This window comes from Zootermopsis nevadensis, unplaced genomic scaffold (assembly GCF_977971745.1).
Source record: "Zootermopsis nevadensis isolate Lab colony 2312 unplaced genomic scaffold, Znev_1.0 Znev_ptg000004l, whole genome shotgun sequence".
Taxonomy (NCBI): Eukaryota; Metazoa; Arthropoda; class Insecta; order Blattodea; family Termopsidae; genus Zootermopsis; species Zootermopsis nevadensis.
Genome location: NW_028259136.1, coordinates 6,279,624 through 6,302,867, shown reverse-complemented (window position 1 = coordinate 6,302,867; position 23,244 = coordinate 6,279,624). Strand labels below are relative to the sequence as shown.

Genomic DNA, 23,244 nt, shown 5'->3' with positions numbered 1-23,244 from the left:
AATGAGTACCACGTGGGTTATGGTCTTCAGCATTGTGACACCATATAATCGTGAATCTATGCGACTAAGCTACTTCGAAACCCAGAAAACTATAATTTGCATTTTCGACGAAATGACCCCCCCCCCCCCCCCAGATCTCTTATAATACAAATGTTTGGTTTCCTGGCAACCGATTTCAAAGTTCTAGGTAACATTTGTCTGTCGGTAATAACTTATCGATTCTTGGGCCAGTCGGAGGAAATTCTATATCCATGCTGATAAGATTAGAACAAGAACTTAAGCGAACTTCGAAACTCGTGGCTTGTAAATGTATCCGATATAGGATGTAAATTCATCTGAGGATTCAAACTTCTCACGTAGCCTATTTCTCATGCTGCTTGTCTGGAACAAGTAGAGAATGGACTCTTTCATAAGTTTCACCCTGCCCTGCCACACGCGTCTTGTAATTTTGAAAATAAATAAATAAATAAAAGTAGGATGCATATTGAACAGTTACATAATGAAATCAGTAGCAACATTTCAATAGCCACTTCATTGTACAATAAAATGAAGATTACATACATTTTTGAGCCTAGATATTTCATGTTATGCGTTGAAATATTATTATGTCACTCTAGTCCTGTCAAAACGACTGCAGTAATTGGGATGGCGCTATAAGATTAAATACTCGACTAACTAACAGCATGAACATAGTCCTTAAGAAGTTACCAGTACGCTCGGGTAGTCAAGACATTCCCCGCCATTTATGGAACCCAAAGTTTCGTTGTCGTGTTTACAAGTGCCCGCCTGAACCAGGTGAATCCCATACCCGAATTCCCTAAGATCCATCTATATCTAGATATTCCTAGTTGTTATTTCCTTCAGGATATCCAATCAAAAATTTTGTACTCATTTCTCATCTCCTCATGCGTCTCACGCCCCAACCATCTCATTCTTGATTTGATCGCGCTAATGGTTGGTGAACAATACAAACTATGAAGCTCCTCATTACGTAATTTTCTCCAATTCCCTCTCACTTCATCACCCTTAAACACCTTTTCCTCGTACACCCACAGTCTGTGTTCTTCCCTTGACATTAGAGACCAGGTTTTACACCCATACAAAACATTAGGTAAAATTATAATTAGTTTATTTTAATCTTTACAAAAGATTCTGAACGCGGAATTCAGTCCGCCTTCAATTTTCTCATGTCTGTAGTTCTGATTTATTGACGTCGTTCGCAAATACTCAACATTACAAAATACTGTATCGCATTAAACGTAATCGATATGGCAATTACTGGAGTGCGTCATCCCTTCACTGGTGTGAAGGACTGAGAGTAATAACACCGACTGTAGTGCGTGACCTGCTATTCAGAGGCGGAGTGCTCGTGTTAACCTGGCTAACACTTCGGAAAACGAAAAAATAAAAAGTCACGTCGAGCGTCATCTGATCGATTCTGCTGTGTTGTTCCTGAACCACGAAAGTAAGACAGAAAACGTTTTTCCTTTATTGTTAGCCGGGCTAACACTTAGCATGAGTGTTCCGCCTTTGGCCATAATGATTTTGTTGCAGTGTATTAAATGCAAGTGGGCGTCAGATATTGTCCTTTGTGTTGTATCATATGTTACTGTACACTTTTAGCTCTGTTTAAATTGCCAGCAAACTTAACACAACATTTATGTATCGGAATGGTGAATTCTCTATTCTGAGGAGTGTGGTCCGAGCTGAAACAAGTTTCTACACGTACATACATGTAAACATGCATGCACACGAACAGACATAAATACACACACACACACTTATACGAATAGAGCTACCGGTTATGTAGTCCGCGGTTCGAGTCCCGGCGGGATGTGTGTTGTCGCAGGTTGATCTGCGCCACATGGACGAGAAGGCGGGTTCCAACGTCGTGGAAGTGGGGGTAGACCTGTCCGAGTTCTACATGTCCGTCGAATGGGACATCCTGGAGGTGCCCGCCGTCAGGTAAGACAGCGTACCAATTCCATTGGTAGTTGTACAGGATATTGTCATTTTTAGGTTGTTTTCAAAATGAGATTGACAAAAGCTTAAAACTTGAATTTGATTACACTAAAACTTTTCTTTAAAAAATATTTTAAAATACTGTTCTTACCGCGAAGAAACCAGCACATCACCTAATTTGATAATCCTTATGGAAGTACGTGTTGGTTATTTAAAGAACCAAATTAAAACTATTAATTGACTGTGAAAGTGATTTTATGATGATGTAGCCTGAACATTTAATACTCGCCCATAAGGGTGTTAACTGTTAACTTATACACAATAGCACAACAATTAAATCAGCTAAATGTGCTTTGATTTTAAATTCTCAGTAACCTTCAGAAACGACATAATATTACATAAATATAAACCGGATTTTACTTCCCTGAACTCCTGTCCTCTTCCTGAGCTCCTGATCGTGTTTTATTGGCCTTAATTCCACGAAGACGACACGTGTGCGTGGTTCTGTCCGGCAGGAACGAGAAGTTCTACACGTGTTGCGACGAGCCATATCTGGACATCACGTTCAACATCACAATGCGCCGAAAGACGCTCTTCTACACCGTGAATATTATTATTCCCTGCATGGGCATCTCCTTCCTTACTGTACTCACGTTCTACCTGCCGTCGGACAGCGGCGAAAAGGTGAGTTAAAACCGTCGATACAGGGGTGGACGTGTGGCGAGCACGCTTTGTAATCGTAAGGTCCCGAATTCTAATCTCTGACATCATAATACTTATCCTGACTGGAAATCTCTTGGGTTCCCCCCCACAGTACCTTCGGATAGATAGCACTCGGTCGCAACATAACCTCTCTGTTGGCTGTGAAAGCCAGTCATGGTTTCTAATAAAATACGTAGTCGTGTCTTTCATCACATTAGCCCTGATTATGGTGGCAGAAATAGTCTCAGAAACACTGAATTGGAAAGCTATTTTTTCACAACTGATCGACCGAGAATACTTCATTGCATTTAGTTACCACGAAAGCTTCAAATATTTATGTTAAATAACTTGAATGAACACAGCTGCTAATCAAATGAAATAAATATTTTTAATGCTCTTTTGTAACTTATACAATGGAACAACATCGAGCGAAATTGAATAAGGCCGCAGGGCTTTAAAGTTGATCCCACATGCCATAATAAGAATCTTTTAGAACAGAGTTCTTAATTCATAGTTAAATTCTCATTCTGCTGTCAGATACAAGTTCTGTTTATCCTCAGGTGACTCTGTCGATATCAATCCTCATTAGTCTTCATGTGTTCTTCCTGCTGGTCGTGGAGATTATCCCACCCACATCACTTGTGGTGCCACTGCTTGGCAAATACCTCATCTTTGCTATGATCCTTGTCTCCATCAGGTATGTGCCATGAAGCTATACCAGGAGTGCCAATAGTAAATATAGTCTTTGTATAACACAGAAGTGTGTATTAATATTGTGAGGACTTTTAGGTCATGTGGTGCTGATACTAGAAAACATATTAATGGAAGATGAATCTAATTCACACTCTTTAACCCTGTTTCCCTAAGATCCATTTATCATTGCCCTTGCAAATGGCTCCTTCCTTCCCAAGTTTTCTGACCAAAATTTTATGTACTTGTTTAATCTGTGACTTTATGCTACATTCCGTGCTCATTTCATAATTTTTGATTTGATCATTCTAATAATGTTTGGTGAAACATAAAAATTATGAAGACCATATCTTAAATAAGGAAATACATTTAAAACTAATACATTAGTATTATATGTACACAGGGCAGGACACATTCTGAAATATACCATTAAAATATGTCCCAACATTTTTCCCAGTATCCCTTTTAATTAATCATTCACCATGTATCATGTATTGCTACATAAATTCATCTGAGTCAGAATAGACAAACAATTCTGAGTGAGTAATTTTGAGGTAACTTATACATCATAGATTATTTCATGGCTGTACATAACTTCACAGGCTATTTAGCACCAAATGAAATGGGAGGATAAATTTCTATATTGAACTGGAAAATACGTCACAGAGAGCAGTCATGTTCTGTTTTACTGTACAATCCTGGCATCTGTAAGTATGAAAATGCAAAAACTGTGATGGTGATCAGACAGGATAATCTGTGTCAGCAGCAGCCAATACCTGATTCACTTACTTACAGACTGATTGGCTTAACTTTCTAATGTTGAACTCAAGTAGTTAATTGAGACTTTCCAGTGTCAAACATTCTCTCTTCTTTCCCAGTTACTTGCTCATTGTCATCAAAATCATGAATGTTAAATCCAGCAGTGGACAGATCATCAACGGCTGCTACATGTTACAGCATATGTGTTACCGTGGTGGTGCTCAACGTACACTTCCGGTCTCCGCAGACTCACAAAATGGCACCCTGGGTTAAGAGGGTTTTTATACACATCCTGCCACGTCTGTTGGTCATGAGGCGTCCTCAGTACCAGTTTGAACCAAACAGGTGAAATGATTTTGAATGTCATGGTCTGGTGTTATATAGAAAAATGTTTAGGAAGCAACTCCATGCAATGTAGTCTGCTCTGAGAAGCTGATAGTCACTCAGCCAGTCAAGATATATTCCATACCTTTTATGCAATTTGAAAGTTTGTTACTGTGTCCTCAAGAACTCAGCACTGAAACCCAACCTGAGTCAGTTTGAGTTCAAAACTTGACATCCTATTTCTTTAAAACCCATTTTAAAGTTATCCTCTCGGTACCTAAAATTAAAAAAAGGCAATATGTAAACAAAATAAGAGTGGCTCAGCTAAGATTGAACCTGAACTGGGATAAACTCTGACTTGAGAATCAGGCATCACGTGTACAGGATGAATCTGTGCACAGGTACAGCTCTGGTCGAACGTTGATGCGTACAGTGAGAGGCAAGGAAATTACTCCGTGCTACTACCCATACCAGCCTACAGCTCAGCAGCCAAGTGATGATGACTTCAAGACATCCTGCATGGGCAGTGGACGAACATCCCGACAGCGTTCGCCCACGAAGGATGACCTATCCCCCTCCAGGTACCCATATGAATATGCACGTGTGTGTTCAGTTTGTTTACGCATGCAAATATTGTATCATAAATCATATTTATACATGAATTTATAACCTAATATTAGAGAATTAAGAGAATGGATTTTCATTGACATTTACTTTGAGAACTGCTAATCATGATTTCCACTCAAAAAATAAATAAAAAGAAGGGTGTTCACTTGCTTAATGCATTAATGTGTAGATGAGAAATTTTATAACATGAACTTTTCTGCATTAAATGTCAAAAGAGGTTAATAATGGTGCCAGCACAGAATACATTTTCAAAATTCAGAGATGTCTTGTGTTACTCAGAGCAACTTTTCTTCTTCTTCTTCTATGACGCAACAACCTAAAGTTGAGCCTTTGCCTCCTCCCATGTGGGAGGTTTCTTTGTCTTTTCAAGTGCATTTATGAGCAGTGACTGACAAGCTCACTGTCTAAGAGCAACTGTTTACATGATGGTAATTGCATGCGCATTCTGATTATATTATATGTACATGTAAACATCAGTTATGTTGTGTGGCTTGATATGGAGTTGTTAACCTGAGAATTTGTCATAATATCTGGCATGATTATGATGTCCATGTGTAGTTTGATAGATGGTGGTCCACTCAGTGGGAGTTGTCAGATTCACGGGCCAGCAGTGGTACTGCAGTCAGAGTCAGCAGATGAACTGTCAGACAACAACAAGAGTCCGGTGCTCCGGAACCCCGCGTTCTCACACTCCGCTTGTCCACCTGAAGTACACAAGTCCTGCTTCTGTGTGCGCTTCATTGCGGAGCACACAAAGATGTTGGAGGACTCCACCAAAGTATGTGCTCCTATCAAATGGTAAAGAGGCGTGGCACTTAGATGTGCATTTTTTCTGTCCAGAACTCTAAATCGAATTCCTTTATGTGTGATAGAATTTAAAGTAAGGATGATTTTTTTCTGGTGATACGCAATAGTTTGCCATTCTGACGCATATTTCATTAAATGATTTGAAAATTTTTACACCCAAGTTACAAGAGTGTTGATGGCTTTTATACATACTTTTTTTTAAATACTTACAGCTGGTTAAAAAAATTTCACTTCAATGATATACGAAAAATTAATGCTAATGAGAAAATAGGCATGACGTGAACATGCATTACGATGTATCTGGGAAAAGACTTCACAGATTTCTACAGCTGTTAAATAGAAACAAAATGACATTAACCTTTTAAAAATCAATTGTTTCTATGTGTACCACCTTTAACAGTCAGTACCTCTGCATGTTTGTTATAAATTAATATCATTATATCCTGCTTTACAGGTGAAAGAGGATTGGAAGTATGTCGCAATGGTTTTGGATCGACTATTCCTATGGATCTTCACGCTAGCCGTCCTAGTGGGAACAGCTGGTATCATCCTACAGGCACCAACGCTTTACGATGATCGTGTTCCCATTGACAAGGGATTCAGTGAACTTGCAACAGTAGTGCGTTGCCCACGTCAGTAGTTGCCTTTGTGACCTTTTTATAAATAGGCTGAGCAAAGTCTGTAAAACCAACTAACAACTGGCAAATTCACTTGGGTACGCTGTCCATCGTATGGGTTCAGAGATTGTCATGGCTTACATAATTAAATATTTTCCTCAGCAGAGTTAGAAAAAATACCCAAATTTAAATGAAGAAAATATTGAGGGGGAAAAAAATTGCAAACTTGCACAGTTGATTTATACTGAAAATTTCTGAAACATTCGAAAAAGTTTACTGAAGTTAGTATACAATTTGATGATAATCACCTTGGCATCTGGTTGAGAATTAACAGGTTTTCACTGGCTAACACTTTGTTCCTTTTAATCTAAGACTCACAGAAGTCTGTATGATGGAAGAAACAAATTTCCATAGAGAATTTGAGAGGAATTATCAGTTGTCTATTTTACGGTACTATTCCAAAATAGCAGAGAAGAAAAGACAGATAAAACATCATAACAGTAGTTAGCCTTCTGTAAGGTTGAACCTGGACCACCAAAATGAGTATGACACAAGCTACGTGCAACGTTCTTTTACTGCATTGCTTTTGTGGCTTGTGATGGGAATTGGCGCTTCATGAAACTAAGTTAACACGTCATGAATTCTTGTTGCTAAAACAGTTGATTCTCAATGAGATTTTGTCAGTATGGAAGCATATATTTTAGTACCTTCCTTCATGAGTTGACACAAATTCTCTAGCAGTTTTTGAAGAAGAATCTTTATCTTTATTTTTATATAAAATTGTTAAATTTGATCACACAGTTACCATATGCTATATTTAAGGAATAAAATACCATAATTTTAGTGTTTTTACTGCAATAGTCTGTGGTGCTGTAATTCCTTTTAGTCTGCATGAGTCTAACAGCATTAAATTTTATCTGCACAAAACTGTCATGACATTCTGTATTTTGATGCTGGCTTGATGAGCGCACTTCAGAAAATAATAAAGATTTGATGTGATGTCTTGAGTGGAAGCAACTGCAAACACATTGAACAGTCCAATACTCAGTCTGTTGTTGGTTTGCATTACTTTGAAGTTTCCACAAGATGCCTGCTATCAGATTCTGAACGCGCTCAAGGTCGCTAGACAAAACTTCAAAAAATGTGCCAATAAACATATGACCACTTCATATGAGGACATGGTTGCCAAGTTTCAAAATTCTTTGATATTTTTAACAATAAATGCCATGTTAATAGGCCTCATTTTATTGAGTGACTAAATGATTCCAACAGTTCTACAATGCGTTGTAAAGAGACATCCTGCAATTGGATTTTCCTTTCTTTTCTTTCATGGCAGGTCCTTCAGTACTGACTAATTTTATTATGAAAGAAATTATACAAAACATGCTTTCAAGCACTTTTTTTAAAGCACGTGAATGCCTACAGCTTTTCGGATATTTGGAAAAGACTGTATGTCCTACAGACATTTACTACCTCAATACAGAGAATAAAATTTCCATTTCTGTTATTTCACAATGCTGTATTATACTTACATTAATTGTACTGTATAAGTTAGTATTGAAATAAATTTGTAGTTTGCATATTTGCTTACAATTTTAAAATTTTGCTTTTGTAATACATATTGAGTTTCTTTGTTTAGATTATCACTGTCACTTTTAAAACATGTTTGCACGTTGATTGAGCATGCAACTTGTAGCCTAAATTTACCTGAAACAGCCTGAATTATTCTGTTATACATAGTGATGCTGTTGCCAGAGGAAGAAAAGTCTTTTCTAAATGTTAGATAAGCGATAGTAGTATAAAACCATCTCAGACTTTGTTCATTTATTAGGTGTTTTAAAAACTACAATGTTTCGGAAGTCATTTTTCTTCCAAATTCACATGAAAAGGGCAAAAATTTCAAATCTGTTTGGCCATTGATCAAACTAGTCAAAAAACCTTGTTCTCATTTCACCTGAAGACGGAGATAGAACCAAATTTCAGAATGTGGTGTTTAAGACAATTTTTTGCAGTGTGATGTACTATCATCAGAAATTCAAAGTTCAGTCAAACTATAGTAGGTTTGCCATGTCCATCTTAAATATAGTATTAATAATGCCAGTATGGATGTATGAATATGAATACATTTTTTATTACGTGAAATATAATAAATTGGAAGACATATTGTCATCATACATGAAGGCCTACACACATTTTTTAGATCTAACAAATTTGTTACCTAATGTAAAGAACATTTCACTTTATGTTAATGAGATAGGTATCATCATGTGTGTGCAGAGCACACCAAATTGTGGAACTTTGCTCCTGCCTGTATATTATTTTAATTCAAATTCTGATTTGTTCCATTATATATTGGAAAAAAATATTGGAAAAGGAGGCATATATTGCAAAACAGTTTCTGTAATTTAGTAGATAGATAATTCTAGTTATATGAGTTCTTCTGAACTCAGTATTGTTATGTTTCCATTTATAATTTCTGCCACAAAATATGTTAAAACAAGCATTTCAGGTCATTTGTCAGTTGGCCTGTCAGTCTCCCATTGCAATTAAATAATTAAGAGTACAGGTGATGCAACAAAAAATTATTTTACAGAAGTAAATGCCATCTGTGAAATAGGAGTAGTGAATTTCATGAGCTGCTTATTGGTTACTTTTCTGTTAAAATGTGAATGATCTCTCATCATGATTCATGCCCATCTGTTTTAACTTGTAACAGGATACCAGATTGTGCCATAATACTGACACATTTATTTTTCATACTACATCCCAATTTTTAATGGAACTGATTCAAGTTTATAATGTTCTCAGAAAAAAAGTGTGTGATAGGTAAATCAAGATCCACTGTTGTGATAGCAGAATTATGAGAGAGGGTTTTGTTTCAAAACATCGTGTTGCTAAAGTTTATGCAAACTTATTTCTGGAACTGGTTGAGGCTGTATATGGTTCAGAGAATGATAATTTCTGGCAGAATGTGACCACAGAGAAGAAGATACTTATGTTAGTTAAACTGTTGCCAGTAATGAATTCTATTGAATGAGATTGTTGATTGACCATTTTTCTGTGAATTTCTTCCTTTTTAAAACAAATTATTTCAGCTGGGTCTATATTATAAAGATGGTAAAAATTTGACCTGGAGTTTTCTTCATTTATTATAAACAGTGTGGATTTGTGTCATTTTGCAGTTTGCGTTAGACTATAGTTTCAAGTTTTATTCTGGTACATTGAGAAGACTGTTTAATATGAAATGAATAAGATAATTTATTCACATTCTATGAACAAAATCTCAGGTTAAATTTGGATCACTCTTACATAAACAATACCATACATTAACCATTTTTAAATCATTAAAGCATATTTTGTGCATGAGAACTTGACTGCATCTGAAATATGTCGTAACCACTTACTTAAAAATAGCCTTATAGTTGAGCTAATAACATAAGCTGCTAATTTATGTTTCTCCTTCTTTGACCACGAAGATGAACAGAATTATTCTAGTCTTCTGCGATATACACGTAGAGACCTACATATGAAAAATACTAAATCACAGTTAATTTAAAATGCTGCTGAATTAATGTTTTATTTACCGTTTGTTACAATATGTATAAATTTATTTTCATTCTGATGAGAATTATGTACTCTCAGGCTAAGAGCTTCATCCAACAGTTCTGCTTTGGCTTCAGAAATCGTACCATGAGACTAAAAGTCTACTGTTGGCATAGTCATAGTGGATTTACAGTTTATAGTCTTCCAGGGCTTCTGCCACGTGTAGGAAAAGTATCTTAATATTCTGACAATTCAGTCTTTTGTCAGATTGTGTATATGTGCATTTCATCAACTTTGTTCATTTATTTACACATTTTTTTATATGCTAGATACCACATTTATGTTTGAAGTTTTTGATTCTTTAGTCTAGGATATCTTTCTAGCATTACTCTATTGTTTCCAAGATTTGATTCCAGAATTGTAGAGTTTAATTTCATAGTAATGGTGCTCATGGCTTGAGAGAATTAATAATATGTTCATCATGCATGCTTGTATTAGTATAAAAAGTGTTCTGTGTTGCTTTGTTTCTGTTTGAGAGTGAAGAGAAACGATGTGATATAAGGCCATTTGATAAGATTGTGAAATGGACGTCTCACACAGCATAGACACAACAATGTTTGAAAAACAAATACCTATCAGTTCCTATTGGAACCACAAGTGCTAACCGTTAACATGTTTCAACAAATTACCATCTAATAATTTATTTGTATTGTGAAGTGCAAATGACAAGAGGACTAAGTGCTAAACAGAAAATATTTTTAAAATGAAAACATTAATAAATTATAAAAGTTGCACTGTAATAAAATAAAATTAAGATCTGTAGTGAAACTAGTGGTATGCTGTCATTACTTGTGCAAGATTCTGGCACTAAATTTTAAAATAATTATTTCTGGTACTTAGTCTTTGAAACATTTCCACTCTACAACCTGAGAAGAGCATTGTGAATTTTCAGATGCAACTGAGTTGCAGAGCATATGGGAGATTGCATGTTTGTGAGTTAATGGATCAGGTCAAATGTGAACAAGTTGAACAACATAGGTTTTGTGGATCCCAATCTTCTTACCTCATAGCAACATGTGTCTTTCATGCGCAGGAATGTGTCTGAAGAATGTGACATCTAGATTTTTATGTTAGTAAGTAAGTAAAGCTGCCCACTATATGCCATGTAGGTGCTTGGGCTAGAGGAGATATAGCTCCTACTCATTCTTTACCTTAGCACTAGATGGGGGTGAGTGGTCAGCATCACACCCCGGCTGCGCTTTACCCCTGGGAAAGGACCTCAGTACCCATTGGATAGGAGGTTGGGTGAGCCCCAGAACCGGTCTGGACACAGAGGCTAGTGAAAAAATCCTCTGCCCCCGTTGGTAATTGAACCCCAGTCATCCAGTCCATAGCCAATCACTATACTGACTGAGCGGTTATTGACTTTAATGTCACCAAAATGCAAAATAATTACTTTTTATAATGACACTAGCATTAATTATTTCAAAACTGTAATTGCAAATTTAGCCTACAACATATAAAACCTGTGTATCATGTCTTCTGAGGAATTGCCAGCTCTCATCATATTTATTTATGAGAATATTGCATTTTTAAACTTATTTATTGTTGAAATAATAGCATTTATGGTATAATTTTATTGAATAAGGGGAAGTATGATCACAATGCCCGTTATTAATAGTCATTGACTGTCAGTGGTGTTGGTCAGACAGCTTTCCTGTTTTGTATGCATGGGTCCTTATTGTGAATCTCTCATCTTCCATCAAAATTCCATCACTCCAGACTAGGTGGTATCAACATGTGTTCACATTTGATCAAATTCGTTCTGTTTGTGCTGTTCATATTTTTAAAGACAACACAACCACACAATTGATTTTTATTGTTACAGTTGCAGACTTTGCTAGTTTGTATAATTCTAGTTGATATATAGATAATAGTTGATTATTGTAAACAGAAATATATTGTTGGTTGATTTACAATGAATGACATTTTTACCATAGCAGCAGTAACAATGTTTATTGTCAATGTATCTTCAGCTTGTGTAAATGTCTGTACTAAACTAAATGCTAAAATAATACAGATAACAATTACATGTGAGAGTGGCATTAGAAGGTGTCCACTGGTCTTGGGGCACTCAGTGCTCAGAAGCTGTCTTGATATCAGCCTTCCAGTTTTACAACCACTGTACATGATTTTGTGAATCTGAAGTCTCAGTAAACTGTTAATAGAACCCTCTGATGAATGTAGGAAAAGTTGTGCTTAAACGTTTGGCGACAATGATTGAAACTAAATTTGAGAAGTATTTAAGTCTTTTAACTTAATGTTGTAAATGCTCGTTATCTGAGATTTTCTTATCGTGAATTTAATGGGGGACCATTAACTTGCAAGTTTTTAACTACCAATTGGAAATAATATCGATTTCCTTCCTCTACATTTACAATGCAAAAATTTTGCAAAATTTTTCTCCATATTTTCTTTAAAGAATTTTATGTTGGTATGTTTTATTCTGTACTTGGCAGCTACAGTGTTTTCTGAAAACAAAATCACCCATTCAAATTTCAGAACAGTCACATTAGAAGTGCTATGAGTCTTAACAGGATGTGAGTAGTTCTGAGCAGTGTTCTGTTAATAATTCATGGCTGCATTTTGCAGCAAAATATGTGGTCATGTGAGCTTTATCTTGTCCATCAGTTTATATACTTAATATGAACCTAATGATTTTGCTGTGAAGAACAAGACATAAACTGCATAACTTTACTATGATAACTTAGTAAATCCAGTGGAGAATTTGAGATGTTAATGTTATTGTTACGCTTAGTCATAGAAGTTCATACTTTAAACACTAAATATTATCATACCATAATTCAAGACACAAATCCAAATTTATCGATATGTGATTTATATTTCTATAGAATTGTGTAAGGCCAGGTGCAAAAAAAAAACAATTTCAGAAGCCAACACAAATCACACTTGGACATACTATAGGAAAAAATTGACAAGCCTGTGGCACAAGGAAGCCATGCCTGTGGACATCTTCATCTAAATTCACTGATAAACAAAGTATAATCTGAAAGCTCAGTTAACATAAAACCATAATCCTCTCCCTGTCTTTTTCCAGTCTTTCTCTTTCAGTGTAATGTAATAGATTTTACAGTATCAATACAGATGAACTTACAGCAAACAATAGAGAAAATGTAACAATTAGTCCAAGAATGATAACTGCATCATCTGAACTGTTTAAATAACTTGTGCTGGTATTTCATGCGGGTTCTGTATAGGAAATGATTATCCTGATTACATAACAAATTAACAGCAATAAAATTTAATGTGAAAAAGTAACAGAAAAGTTACATAAGTAATGAATTAATAAAAATGAATGGAAGACTCAAACCTGAAGGGAAGTTATAAATTGAGAGACCTAGGCAGGGAAAATTTGGAGATAAATGTTAAAATGGATCTCACAGAAATAGGGTGATATTTAGAAAGAAATGTTTAGATGGATTTTGCAAAAATAGTTACAAGTGTTTTGAATGGACTCATATGACAAGGACCAATGACAGACCCTTGTGAAAACTCAACTATACATACTGGGTATCTCTTTGATGTACTTTGAATCCTGAAAGCCATAACATGTAATTAAATGTCCAGTCTTTAATTTGTTGGTAGGTTTATTACATTTTGCCTTATAAGATTAGCCCATCAGCTTTTAAAATTATAAAAGCATTTTGGATTTAAAACAGGAGGTTAATATATTTGCTTGTGAAAGTTTACACAGAAATTACAAGAATATTTTTATTGTTACTCTGCAATTTTTGTGCTATAATTATTGACGAATTTGAATATTTTGAAGACAATTAGGTTGCTGTTTTCCTACCTTTGAAGATATAGTATTTTTTTATCCAATTCAAAGTACGTGGTCACTCCACAGATTATCTTCCCTCAGATCACCGATTATTAAATTCTAATCCATGCGGAACCGGGGTATGTTTCATGTGTTCTTCGTAATGTGAACACATGTAAAATAGCGCGAAAATGGGAACTCGGATGAAGAATAAACATGTTGAAGTACAATTCATCGCCGACCAAGACGTTGGGAAACAGATAATTTCTATTAAAGATATAAAGAACAAAAAAATAGGTATTAACATAAGCATTTTTAAAACGTTAATTATTTGACGTTAATTGCTTGAAATTCGCTACATTTAGATGTGACTGTAAGTTAATCCAGATTCAAGCATCTCAGGTCATCACGTTTTATTTGTGTCTGAATCTCTCGGAATACATTTTCATTTTCAGCTTACAGAAACAGGTGATAATATGTCTTTGCCTATTTCTTTTCAGACCGATACACGTGACAAGGTTATGTTGTTTTATATGCGTTTTTTCCGATATGTTAACGGCGATTGTATTACATACAGTAAATTGATAGTGATTAAATTTGTGTAGTGAATGCAGGATACCTGGAATACCAGAGAAAATTAGCACCATGCAGGCATATTCAGTTTAAACCTCACTTGGATTGGTTAGGTTTTGTGCATTCATAGGAGTTAAGAGTTGGAGTTTATTTACATTCCTTAAATCGTTCTTTGGGCTAAACCAAAGGATGTGGAACATGTTATAATACCAGTACAAAAACCTATTTCAACTCCCTCTTGTCTTTATGGTGTCAAAGATTTCATATGTGTTTTTATATTTGCTTATTCATGTATTTGTTATGCTGTACCTGACATTATACATTTACTGATTCTGTAGGGATATTATGAATGTAACAAATTCAGTACACTGCAGTTATGACATTACCCATTGCTGAAGGTAAATTTAATATACACAGCATTTCAGGAGGATACACTTCACCCATGTTCAGATGATTTGTTATTATGCTCACTTTTTTATTGGCCTTTTGTTTTACTGCTAGTTGAGGTGGTTAGAATTTAACTCCTTAAATGATATGTACCAAACTTTCTTCTGTCAGGGCAGGAAGAAAATAAATAAAATCAATACAAGTATCTGTCACTAACTCACTACCTGTTATCTACCATTGACTACCATTTGCTCCTCAAAAGTTGTATATAGTATGCATATCACAGCCAATGGATAATTTTCAACACAATTTCTGTGTAAAGTAAGTTTATTACTATATTGTACTTATTTAGTTGACTGCATTTTTTCCAAAACCCATCTTCATTTTAGGAAATGCTGTTCAAAGAAGAAAGACCCGTAAACATTGTAAGAGCAGTGATTCAGATGAAGAGTTGGATGATGTCCCATATAAAGAGCTTGACACAAATGAGAAGCCAACAGGTTAGAAAGCAGGCATTTTCAGTGTATTTATTATAAGTGCTTATCTTCTGTCAGCCAAAGTGTATTTTCCTATCATGGCTGTAAGTGCTTACATAAAACCATGTTATACTGTATCATAAAGTAAGTTCCGTGTTTTTGCTGTAGAAAAATATTCTACACTTATTTATATCTTGTGTAAAACATTCATATAAATTAAATTTGAAATGTGACTTTCTAAAAGTAGGGTCCACTGAGGTATGAACAAAAGATACTTTACTCATGTCAAGAGCATGATCAGTGTGCACTTCAAGAAGGTTAAAGCTAAGACCAATCCACAAATAGCAGAGGTGATTTGATAGCCATATTGAAAGCAGCTTTTCTATGGATGGACATTCTGAAATTAAAGACCCTGTTTGTGTACTTTTGGGATTCTATGATGGTTTTATAAACTATCTGTGTAAAATGATTACACCCATTAGCTTCAACGAAGGTAATACCAGATTTAGGAGTGAGAACAGACCAAACTGTGTAGTTGTCAATGTAAATGATCAATATCCTCCCATATGGGCCTGGGTCTGCCATGTGTCCTCTTCCCTTGACTTTTCCAGATTGAGGTTTTCATGTATTTATATTTTTACATATGTCAGAGTATACATATTGCACAGGAGAGAGAGAGAGAGAGTACAGTTTGAGGTGTCAAACCATCCAAATAAACAAGAGTGGTTGTTCTCTTACAGCCTTGTTTCAAGACGGTGATATACCTGGTCAGCAGATGTTTGGATTTCAGACTCCGAAGGGTAAGAGGGCAGCCATGCCAAAAACACCAAGAGCTACTAAAACACCACAGTCTAGAAAGGCGATTGAGACGCCACATGCCTCCAGCAATCAAGTTTCATCAGCCAAAACCCCATACAGTTTGCGCAGGAGACTGAAGAAAAGTAAGTTGACCCACTAACATTGTGATCAATCTTATTAGTTGTGATAGTTGTGCATTAATTTTTAAGCCGGATTTGTGATTGTAATGTAGAGAAACTTAAGTACCCAGCAAAACTACATTTATCCAAATTTTACAATTAGTGTTGAAGTGTTTGTTACCATTTAGTATTTGAGTTCTCATGGCAGTAAGTATGAAGACAGCTGTCTTCTATGTTGTAACAAAATTTACTCTCATAGAAGTTTACCGTTGTTTCAGAGGTACTTGCCGCCTTACCAGACAGCCATCTCATGTTCATTATCAGTCCAGTACAAAGTGAATAATTTGAATTCATATAATTCTTGTGTTTTTCAGTCTGGAGCAATCTGACTTTGCCTTCACTGTATTTGCAGAGATTGCGTCAACTGCATGGCATGCTGCTGATGGCCACCTGAGCGACAGTGACTTCTCAGCCAGTGACAGTGAGTACATCCCTAGTGACAGTGACACATCTTTGCCAAGTGAAGATGAAAGCAGAGATGATGATGATGAGGCAGTGGAGGAACCGAAACATCGACCCAGAAGAGAGCAAAGACTGCGAGAGATGGAATATGTGAGTTAAAGGAAGATTGGTACTGACAAGCCATGCAAGAAAAAGATTGGGAGACTTAGGTGTAAATGAAAAGATAATCTTATAATGGACCTTAGTGAAATACTGGGATAGTGGGAACGACCTGTTCTTCAAGTGCCTGAGCACTGCGGGACCAAACTTTTCGTTGGCTTCATCTATAGACATTCGGTAGGACTCCTTGGATGAGGGATTGGCCCGTCGCGAGGCCTCTACCTGTACACAGGACAGCACAACACAGAAAAACACGGACAGACATCCATGGCTTGAGTGGGATTCGAACCCACGGTCCCAGTGACCAAGCGGCACAAGGCCCACGCCTCAGACCACGCGGCCACTGCGGACCCCCCTTAGTGAAATAGGTTGTGAATATATGGACTAGTTTAGTAAACTCAGGATAATGTTCAGGGAAGTGATTTTGTGAACATATTAATGAGCTTTAGTATTCAATGAAGCAGGAAATTTCTTTACTAGCTGAGTAACTATCAATTATCAATAGAATGAATCAATGATTAAATGAATAATTGAATTAAGACCCCAGTTATCTCATCCATAATGAGTTTAGCGTGAAATGAAGTCTCAAAACATAGTGGATTTTGTGGGATGTCTGAACGTTAGCTTCGTGTTAACTGAATAGCCCTCATTCCTTGATGTTGAACTGCCTGATGTGTTGACAGGTACTGGAAGCAGCTGAGTTCTTTACCAATCAGAAGTCAGTGACATCTGACCACACACTAAACAGACTGCAACAACCACGCCTGGCAGAGAAACAGCTGCACGAACTGCTGGAGGACATGACATTATCACACAAACAGGCTGTGTACAACCTCTGCGAAGATCACACACAGCTCTTCAGCAAGTGGATGTTTGCCCTGAGGTGTGAATGCATTCAGTTCTCTTCGTATTTAACTAAATTTCAAGTTACGTGTGTCCTCACTTTTTGATAAGGGTGACTTTACTATACTATACAAAGTACTAGTGAGTGGACTCCCTGAATGTTCAGTTTCTTTTGTTATGGAATCTGAAAGTTCATCACTGCCCTATTCTGAGTCAAGTTACATGTCCACATTAGATTTTCATAAGATTTGTTTTAATATTATTCTTGCATTTATGTCTTGGTCTTGCAAGTGGTAACTTTCCGTGAGGTTCTGTGCATTTTTTATACATGTATAAGTATAAATTAACGAACCTTCCAAATTACTATACTTCCCCGAGGAGAAGAGAAAGTTTTTCGTTGTTTTAAGAGTTAAAGAATTAGGGGTTGTCTTGAATTTGACTGTAACATATACTTGAGTGTCTTTTCAACATTTTGAGCCTTTAGCAGGTCTTTGTTCTTCTTCCATTTCTTGACCATCACTTCGGTCTTCCAGTGCCTAATATTTTCTTCCATTCTTCTCGTATTTTCCCATCCTTCCGGAGGTAGTTTCCACTCTATCATGGTTCTTATAATTCTGTCGTTCCATCCTGGTATCATTCTCCCTCTCTTCCTTCTCTCTTTTGGTTGCCATTTCATAGTCTTCTCTGGTAACCTTTCCTCCTTCATCCTTTGCACATGTCCGTACCAAATCAGTTGTTCATTTTCCATTTTCATTGCCATGTTTGTCTTCTTGGGTTCCAATTCCGAGGCTTATTTTTATTAGGCTATTTTAGCATTGTGATTTTTTCCGACGGGTGAGGAGCTGGCCCACCGTGTCAACCCCCAATCTGGAGGACCAGGTGATTTTTTTTCAGGATATTCTTCCCCTATCCTTTGAAGAACCAACTTCTGTCACTACAAGGCAGCATTGTCTGGTTTTGGTCTGCCCCAGGTATTTTATTTCCCCTGTACCCTCCATTTCTGGTGAGTATTCCCCTATCTGCCACCTGGGGAGGCGCCCGATGGGAGACCAGCAACTCCTCAACGAGTCTTTGTTTTAAGATACATTTTTGCTCACATTTGCACAGCAAATGAAAGATTGTCATTGCAGGGAACAGTATAGTGTGGTGCTCTACGGGCTGGGCTCAAAGCGGCACACACTGCAACAGTTCCGAACCCAGATGTTAAAAGACCACCTGGTGCTGGAAGTGAATGGGTTCTTCCCCAGTTTGACTATGAAGGAGGTTGGTGAGCTGTGTTTGAAGTTTTATGGGATATTATTTTATGATACAAGTTAAGAATTGTTGGTGTCACATAACAAATAATGTGTTTTGCATTACTGAGAATTAAATTTGTTGCGTAACTGTGTTATGTCGTACTGATTTGTTGTCATCAATTTTCACTTACAACACTTGTGTGTTTCACAGTCAGATGTTTGTTTTAAGGTGGAAACTCATGTTAAAATATATATACTGAAATTCCAGTGTGATGAGTATGATATACAGCAAGCATTTCCCTTTATTGAATATTTGGTACTTGTTGGTTATCAGAACAAAACGGGAGAGTCGAATATCTGGAGTTGGAGTCATCTGGATTCATATTTAGCTGAGTTCATGTGGCGGCGTACAAATGATAACGGTGAAGAATGAAGAAGAAATAGTTGTAACCCCTTCCTATTTTAATTGTTCCATGTATGTTTTGTGGTGGAAAAAGATTTGATATTAATTTTCCTCTACATTTGTCTTATTTTGCTACAGGTTGTAGACTCAATAGCAGATGAGGTGCTGGAATTGCCAGATCGGCCAGCAGGGATGCTTGAATGCTTGGAAGTGATTGAGGAGGAGTTGTCCAGTGAGCTGTTTATCATCGTTCACAACTTGGATGGCCCAATGCTGCAGTCTAACAAGAGTCAGGATGTACTTTCACGACTTGCTAAGATGGAGCACGTACATCTCGTTGCCTCCATTGATCATATAAATGCCCCACTCAGTGAGTTCCTGTTTTATTTAAATTTTGTAATAGTCCCATGATTGTTCGGTCTTCATATGCATTTGAGTGTTAACTACATTTCTAATGCTTCTTCTATGGTTCTCCGGTCCGTATTCTGTCCATGGCGTCCTCAATTCTCCTCTTCCATTCGGTCCTCAGTTAGGTCCGTCTGTCCGAGGCTTTAATTGAGGTTTTGAACATCTTCCTTTTTACGGTGCAAGGTTGTTAGCCTTGCGACCAACCCCCAACCTGGAGGACCAGGGTACCTATCTTAGTCTGACCTCTCCCCCTCGACCAATCTGGCTAGGAAGGCCCTACCAGTAGCTATGCTACCGCCAGCATAGATCTTAGTGTCACTGAGGTACTCAAGCCCCACCACCACGACAAGGTGCAGGTACCATTAAGTGGGGCATTTCTAGTGCTGCCAGGCTTAAATTACAGAAACACATTGTCTATAATAAAGCAAGGTTAAAGTTTTGTAACCTGTGGGATGAATTACTACAGAATTAATTTAAAAAGTGTTTTACATCTTTGTGAATGCTTGTCACTGTTCTAATTAGGAAAATCTCCAAATTCACTCTCATCTTCTGTCAAGAATCAACTTCTTCCACACTGCTGTAATATGAAATCAGTAATCTTTAGTATGTTTTTATGCTTAGGAACAGTGATTTGCAGGTCCCTTTCAGTTGCCTGAATATTTGAGGAATGGAACACATGAAATTGAAGTTCTGATTTCCAGCAGTCTTCAATATCCTGAAAGTTTGGTATGTGTTGCAGTCTGGGATCAGGCAAAATTAAGTCGCTACAACTTTGTGTGGTGGGACGTCACATCTCTGCAACCGTACTCTGGGGAGACACAGTTCGAGAGCTCATTACTAGTGCAGAGATCTGGTGGCCTAGCATTGTCATCCCTGTCTAATGTGTTCAACTCCCTGACCACCAATGCACGCAAAATCTTTATCATTATGGTGCGCCATCAGCTGAGGAACCATAAGGATCCCACATTCCTAGGTATGTGGATTGCAATTGGATCCAGTTGGATGGAATTGAGTGTCTTGGCTTTCTGGTCTTGAAGAGGCTTCCTGTACTAACCTGTGAAGAAAGGTGTTTTTGTGTTACTATTATAGATTGACAGGAGGGTGAAGCATATTGTTTTAATATTAGCCTTTTATTTTTACATGGATCTTCAAGTGGTCTTTCCCTTCACATTTTTAATCTAAAACTTTGTACTCACTGCTGATTTCTCTCATGTGTGATGTAGCCCTTTGCATAAAATCCTTGTAGTAGTAGTAGGAGGAGGAGGAGGATAAAGAGGAGTAGTTATGTTGATGGTGGTAATTGTACAAAATTAGTTATTATCGACTTCATTATTTTGCCATCTCTTTGTCAAGGAATTTTCTGTTTTAAAAGATATTTGGTTTTCATCTTTAGTCTTTGAGTGTTTGTGGGACTTTGTCTTATTACTATTGTATGTTTTACACTTTACCCATCCTTGCAGGTTCATGGGTCAAGTTAAATAATTCCTGTTAATTTTCCTTTATGTATTGAGTGCAACATAAACATGTGCATGTGACGATTGAAATAGTGTTGAAGCCACCTTCCATTAATCTGCAGATGTAACTCTGCTACTGTGGAAACCCTGTCACTATGGCCCTTTCATTTATCTAGAAATGTTTTCGGAAATCATGGACTCATATTCATTATACTTTTATAACACTTTATTTTGATAATTGCTGGTATGTTTTATTGTCATCATTGTACAAACTGTTCTGCAGGAATGCCATTCAAAGATCTGTATTGGTCTGCAAGAGAAAGTTTGCTGGTAAGTTCAGATCTTGCACTTCGAGCTCAACTCACTGAGTTCCTGGACCATAAACTGATACGCCAACGTCGCAGCCCTGATGGATCAGAACTACTTCTGGTTCCCATAGATATCACAGTGTTGCAACATTTCTTGGAACAAGTGGAAGGGAACACATAGCAGAGGTACAGGGAACATGGAAGCACAGGTTTTCATAAATATATAATCCTCTTCTTTATTCATTATATCATCATTCCATGAATGAATTCATTTTATATCTTCAGATACTTCAGTTTGTTTGATAAAGGTAATGCTGTCCCTGGTGTTCAATTCCACACTGAAGGCATATGGAGAGTGGAGGTATAGCTCCATGCACAAGCCACTGGATGGTGATGAGTGGTCACTGTCATGCCAAGGCTGCTTTACACCCAGGGAATGGGAATGAACCCTGAGTACCCACTATTTGTGTATTCTGTAATAACTTTAGAATACTTTGGTCAGGTCTGATGAGGTGAAGTTCCATGTGAGAAGAATTTGAAGTAACATTTTTATTTTTGATTGGAGATTCAGACTCTTTTATTGTAGTATAATAAGAAATATGATATAATTTGAGTCAGGAGAGTACTTTAAATTAGGCTGTGATGACTGTCCAATAACCATTTCAATACATCATTAATCCATTATTTTATTAAATAAACCACAAACAGGTTGATAATAGTAACCTATGATGCCTTAATACCTTTCTGTGAGAGCAAATAAAATGTGAAAAGTCGTTTTTAAAACAATAATGGTGAAAGATGGTTTTTCATTGCACTGTTCATGTTTTTGAGTGTATGAATAAAGTGTATGGGATTTCTTATACTTATTCATTTTAAAACTTGTATTTGTACCCCTATCTGCAAAAAATTGTGTGAAAGAATGAATGCTTAGTAATTACCAACTGGAATCATGGTGTGGACTACAGTGTCATTTTACACTGATAATTAGAAATTACATTACTTTATCATGCTCCATGGGCAGTGACACTGCTGGATGTTTGAATAATTTCACAATTTTTTAATGGCTGTATTATCAACGTCAGTCATTATATTCAAAAGTAACACAAAATGCTCTACCTATAGTATTAGCTGTAATAGTCCCTACTTTTGAGTGTGTACCTGAGAAAAATTACATCCTTGACGTTCATGAATAAAATATTTGGTACTAGTGTACTGTGGTTTCCTCTGTCAGAAGGTGACATCTGTAACCCAAGTTATAAGAATTGAATAGCTTAGATTTGTCGCTTTCATTTGCAATGGCCACAGTTTAATGCATGACTGTATTTACTAGCAGTGACTACGTTGTACAACATACGACGGGTATAATGGAGTGGTACTTGTAATTTATTAATCATGGAGACCAACCTCACGTGATAAAATTTGTATATGTCATTCACAATTCTACAGCACATTTGTTTTTATAAGTGATGAATTCTTTGTACTATTTAGAGTGGTGTTTTTATATAGGAGTTAATATCATTACTTCATGAGTGGACCATTCGTGTTGTAACAACCCGGCTCGCATTTTGAAAAACGATTTCTCGCTATTTTAAATACGAAATATTTGTTGTGCTCGTGTGCGGTATTATGACTTACGAAATACGATGTATATACTCACTATCCAAAATTTTTACGACCTGTGCATCAGGATTTGGCTAAAACTGATAATCACGACACGCTCCGCCACTGATCATCAGGTTTTCTGTGG

At 36.7% G+C, this 23,244-nt stretch overlaps 2 protein-coding genes and 1 long non-coding RNA gene across 10 annotated transcripts in view; 2 read left to right on the top strand and 1 right to left on the bottom strand.

Annotated features, from left to right (window-relative positions):
- Positions 1-12,121, top strand: part of nAChRalpha4 (nicotinic acetylcholine receptor alpha4) — a 62,128-nt gene extending 50,007 nt beyond the window's left edge. For 4 of the 5 annotated variants that reach the window (XM_087342707.1, XM_022061744.2, XM_087342709.1 and 1 more), the window contains 7 exons: positions 1,850-1,965; positions 2,478-2,646; positions 3,225-3,361; positions 4,312-4,458; positions 4,839-5,018; positions 5,623-5,842; positions 6,326-12,121. In XM_087342707.1, the coding sequence (XP_087198833.1) occupies positions 1,850-1,965; positions 2,478-2,646; positions 3,225-3,361; positions 4,312-4,458; positions 4,839-5,018; positions 5,623-5,842; positions 6,326-6,511 (1,155 nt within the window). In that variant the 3' untranslated portion in view covers positions 6,512-12,121. Of the gene's footprint in view, positions 1-1,849; positions 1,966-2,477; positions 2,647-3,224; positions 3,362-4,311; positions 4,459-4,838; positions 5,019-5,622; positions 5,863-6,325 lie in introns of all 5 variants that reach the window. The other variant, XM_087342708.1, reaches the window with a different exon arrangement.
- A 1,858-nt stretch (positions 12,122-13,979) lies between these two features.
- Orc2 (origin recognition complex subunit 2) lies at positions 13,980-22,359 on the top strand. Of its 4 annotated transcripts, none has more exons than XM_087342715.1 (10): positions 13,980-14,169; positions 15,222-15,332; positions 16,049-16,249; positions 16,638-16,837; positions 17,530-17,729; positions 18,820-18,952; positions 19,466-19,697; positions 20,475-20,708; positions 21,473-21,683; positions 21,792-22,359. In XM_087342715.1, the coding sequence occupies exons 1-9, from the start codon at positions 14,064-14,066 to the stop codon at positions 21,676-21,678; spliced, it is 1,623 nt and encodes a 540-aa protein (XP_087198841.1). In that variant the 5' UTR covers positions 13,980-14,063; the 3' UTR covers positions 21,679-21,683; positions 21,792-22,359. The 4 variants fall into 4 exon arrangements, with proteins under 4 accessions (XP_087198841.1, XP_087198840.1, XP_087198839.1 ...); XM_087342714.1 differs by having other exon boundaries at positions 21,783-22,359; XM_087342713.1 differs by having other exon boundaries at positions 13,981-14,169; positions 21,473-22,359.
- LOC147874831 (uncharacterized) lies at positions 17,303-23,217 on the bottom strand. The gene is made up of 2 exons (XR_015533624.1): positions 22,656-23,217; positions 17,303-20,789 (listed from the first exon to the last, which is right to left on the bottom strand). It is a non-coding gene; the product is annotated as an uncharacterized LOC147874831 (long non-coding RNA).
- Between the last annotated feature and the right edge of the window lie 27 nt (positions 23,218-23,244).

Bases quoted from the DNA above. Each gene is read 5' to 3' on its own strand.
- Orc2 (XM_087342715.1), top strand. From the start codon at position 14,064: ATGGGAACTCGGATGAAGAATAAACATGTTGAAGTACAATTCATCGCC. The intron at 14,170-15,221 runs GTATTAACATAA...TCTTCATTTTAG, and splicing joins TATAAAGAACAAAAAAATAG to GAAATGCTGTTCAAAGAAGA. The intron at 17,730-18,819 runs GTGTGAATGCAT...TTGTCATTGCAG, and splicing joins AAGTGGATGTTTGCCCTGAG to GGAACAGTATAGTGTGGTGC.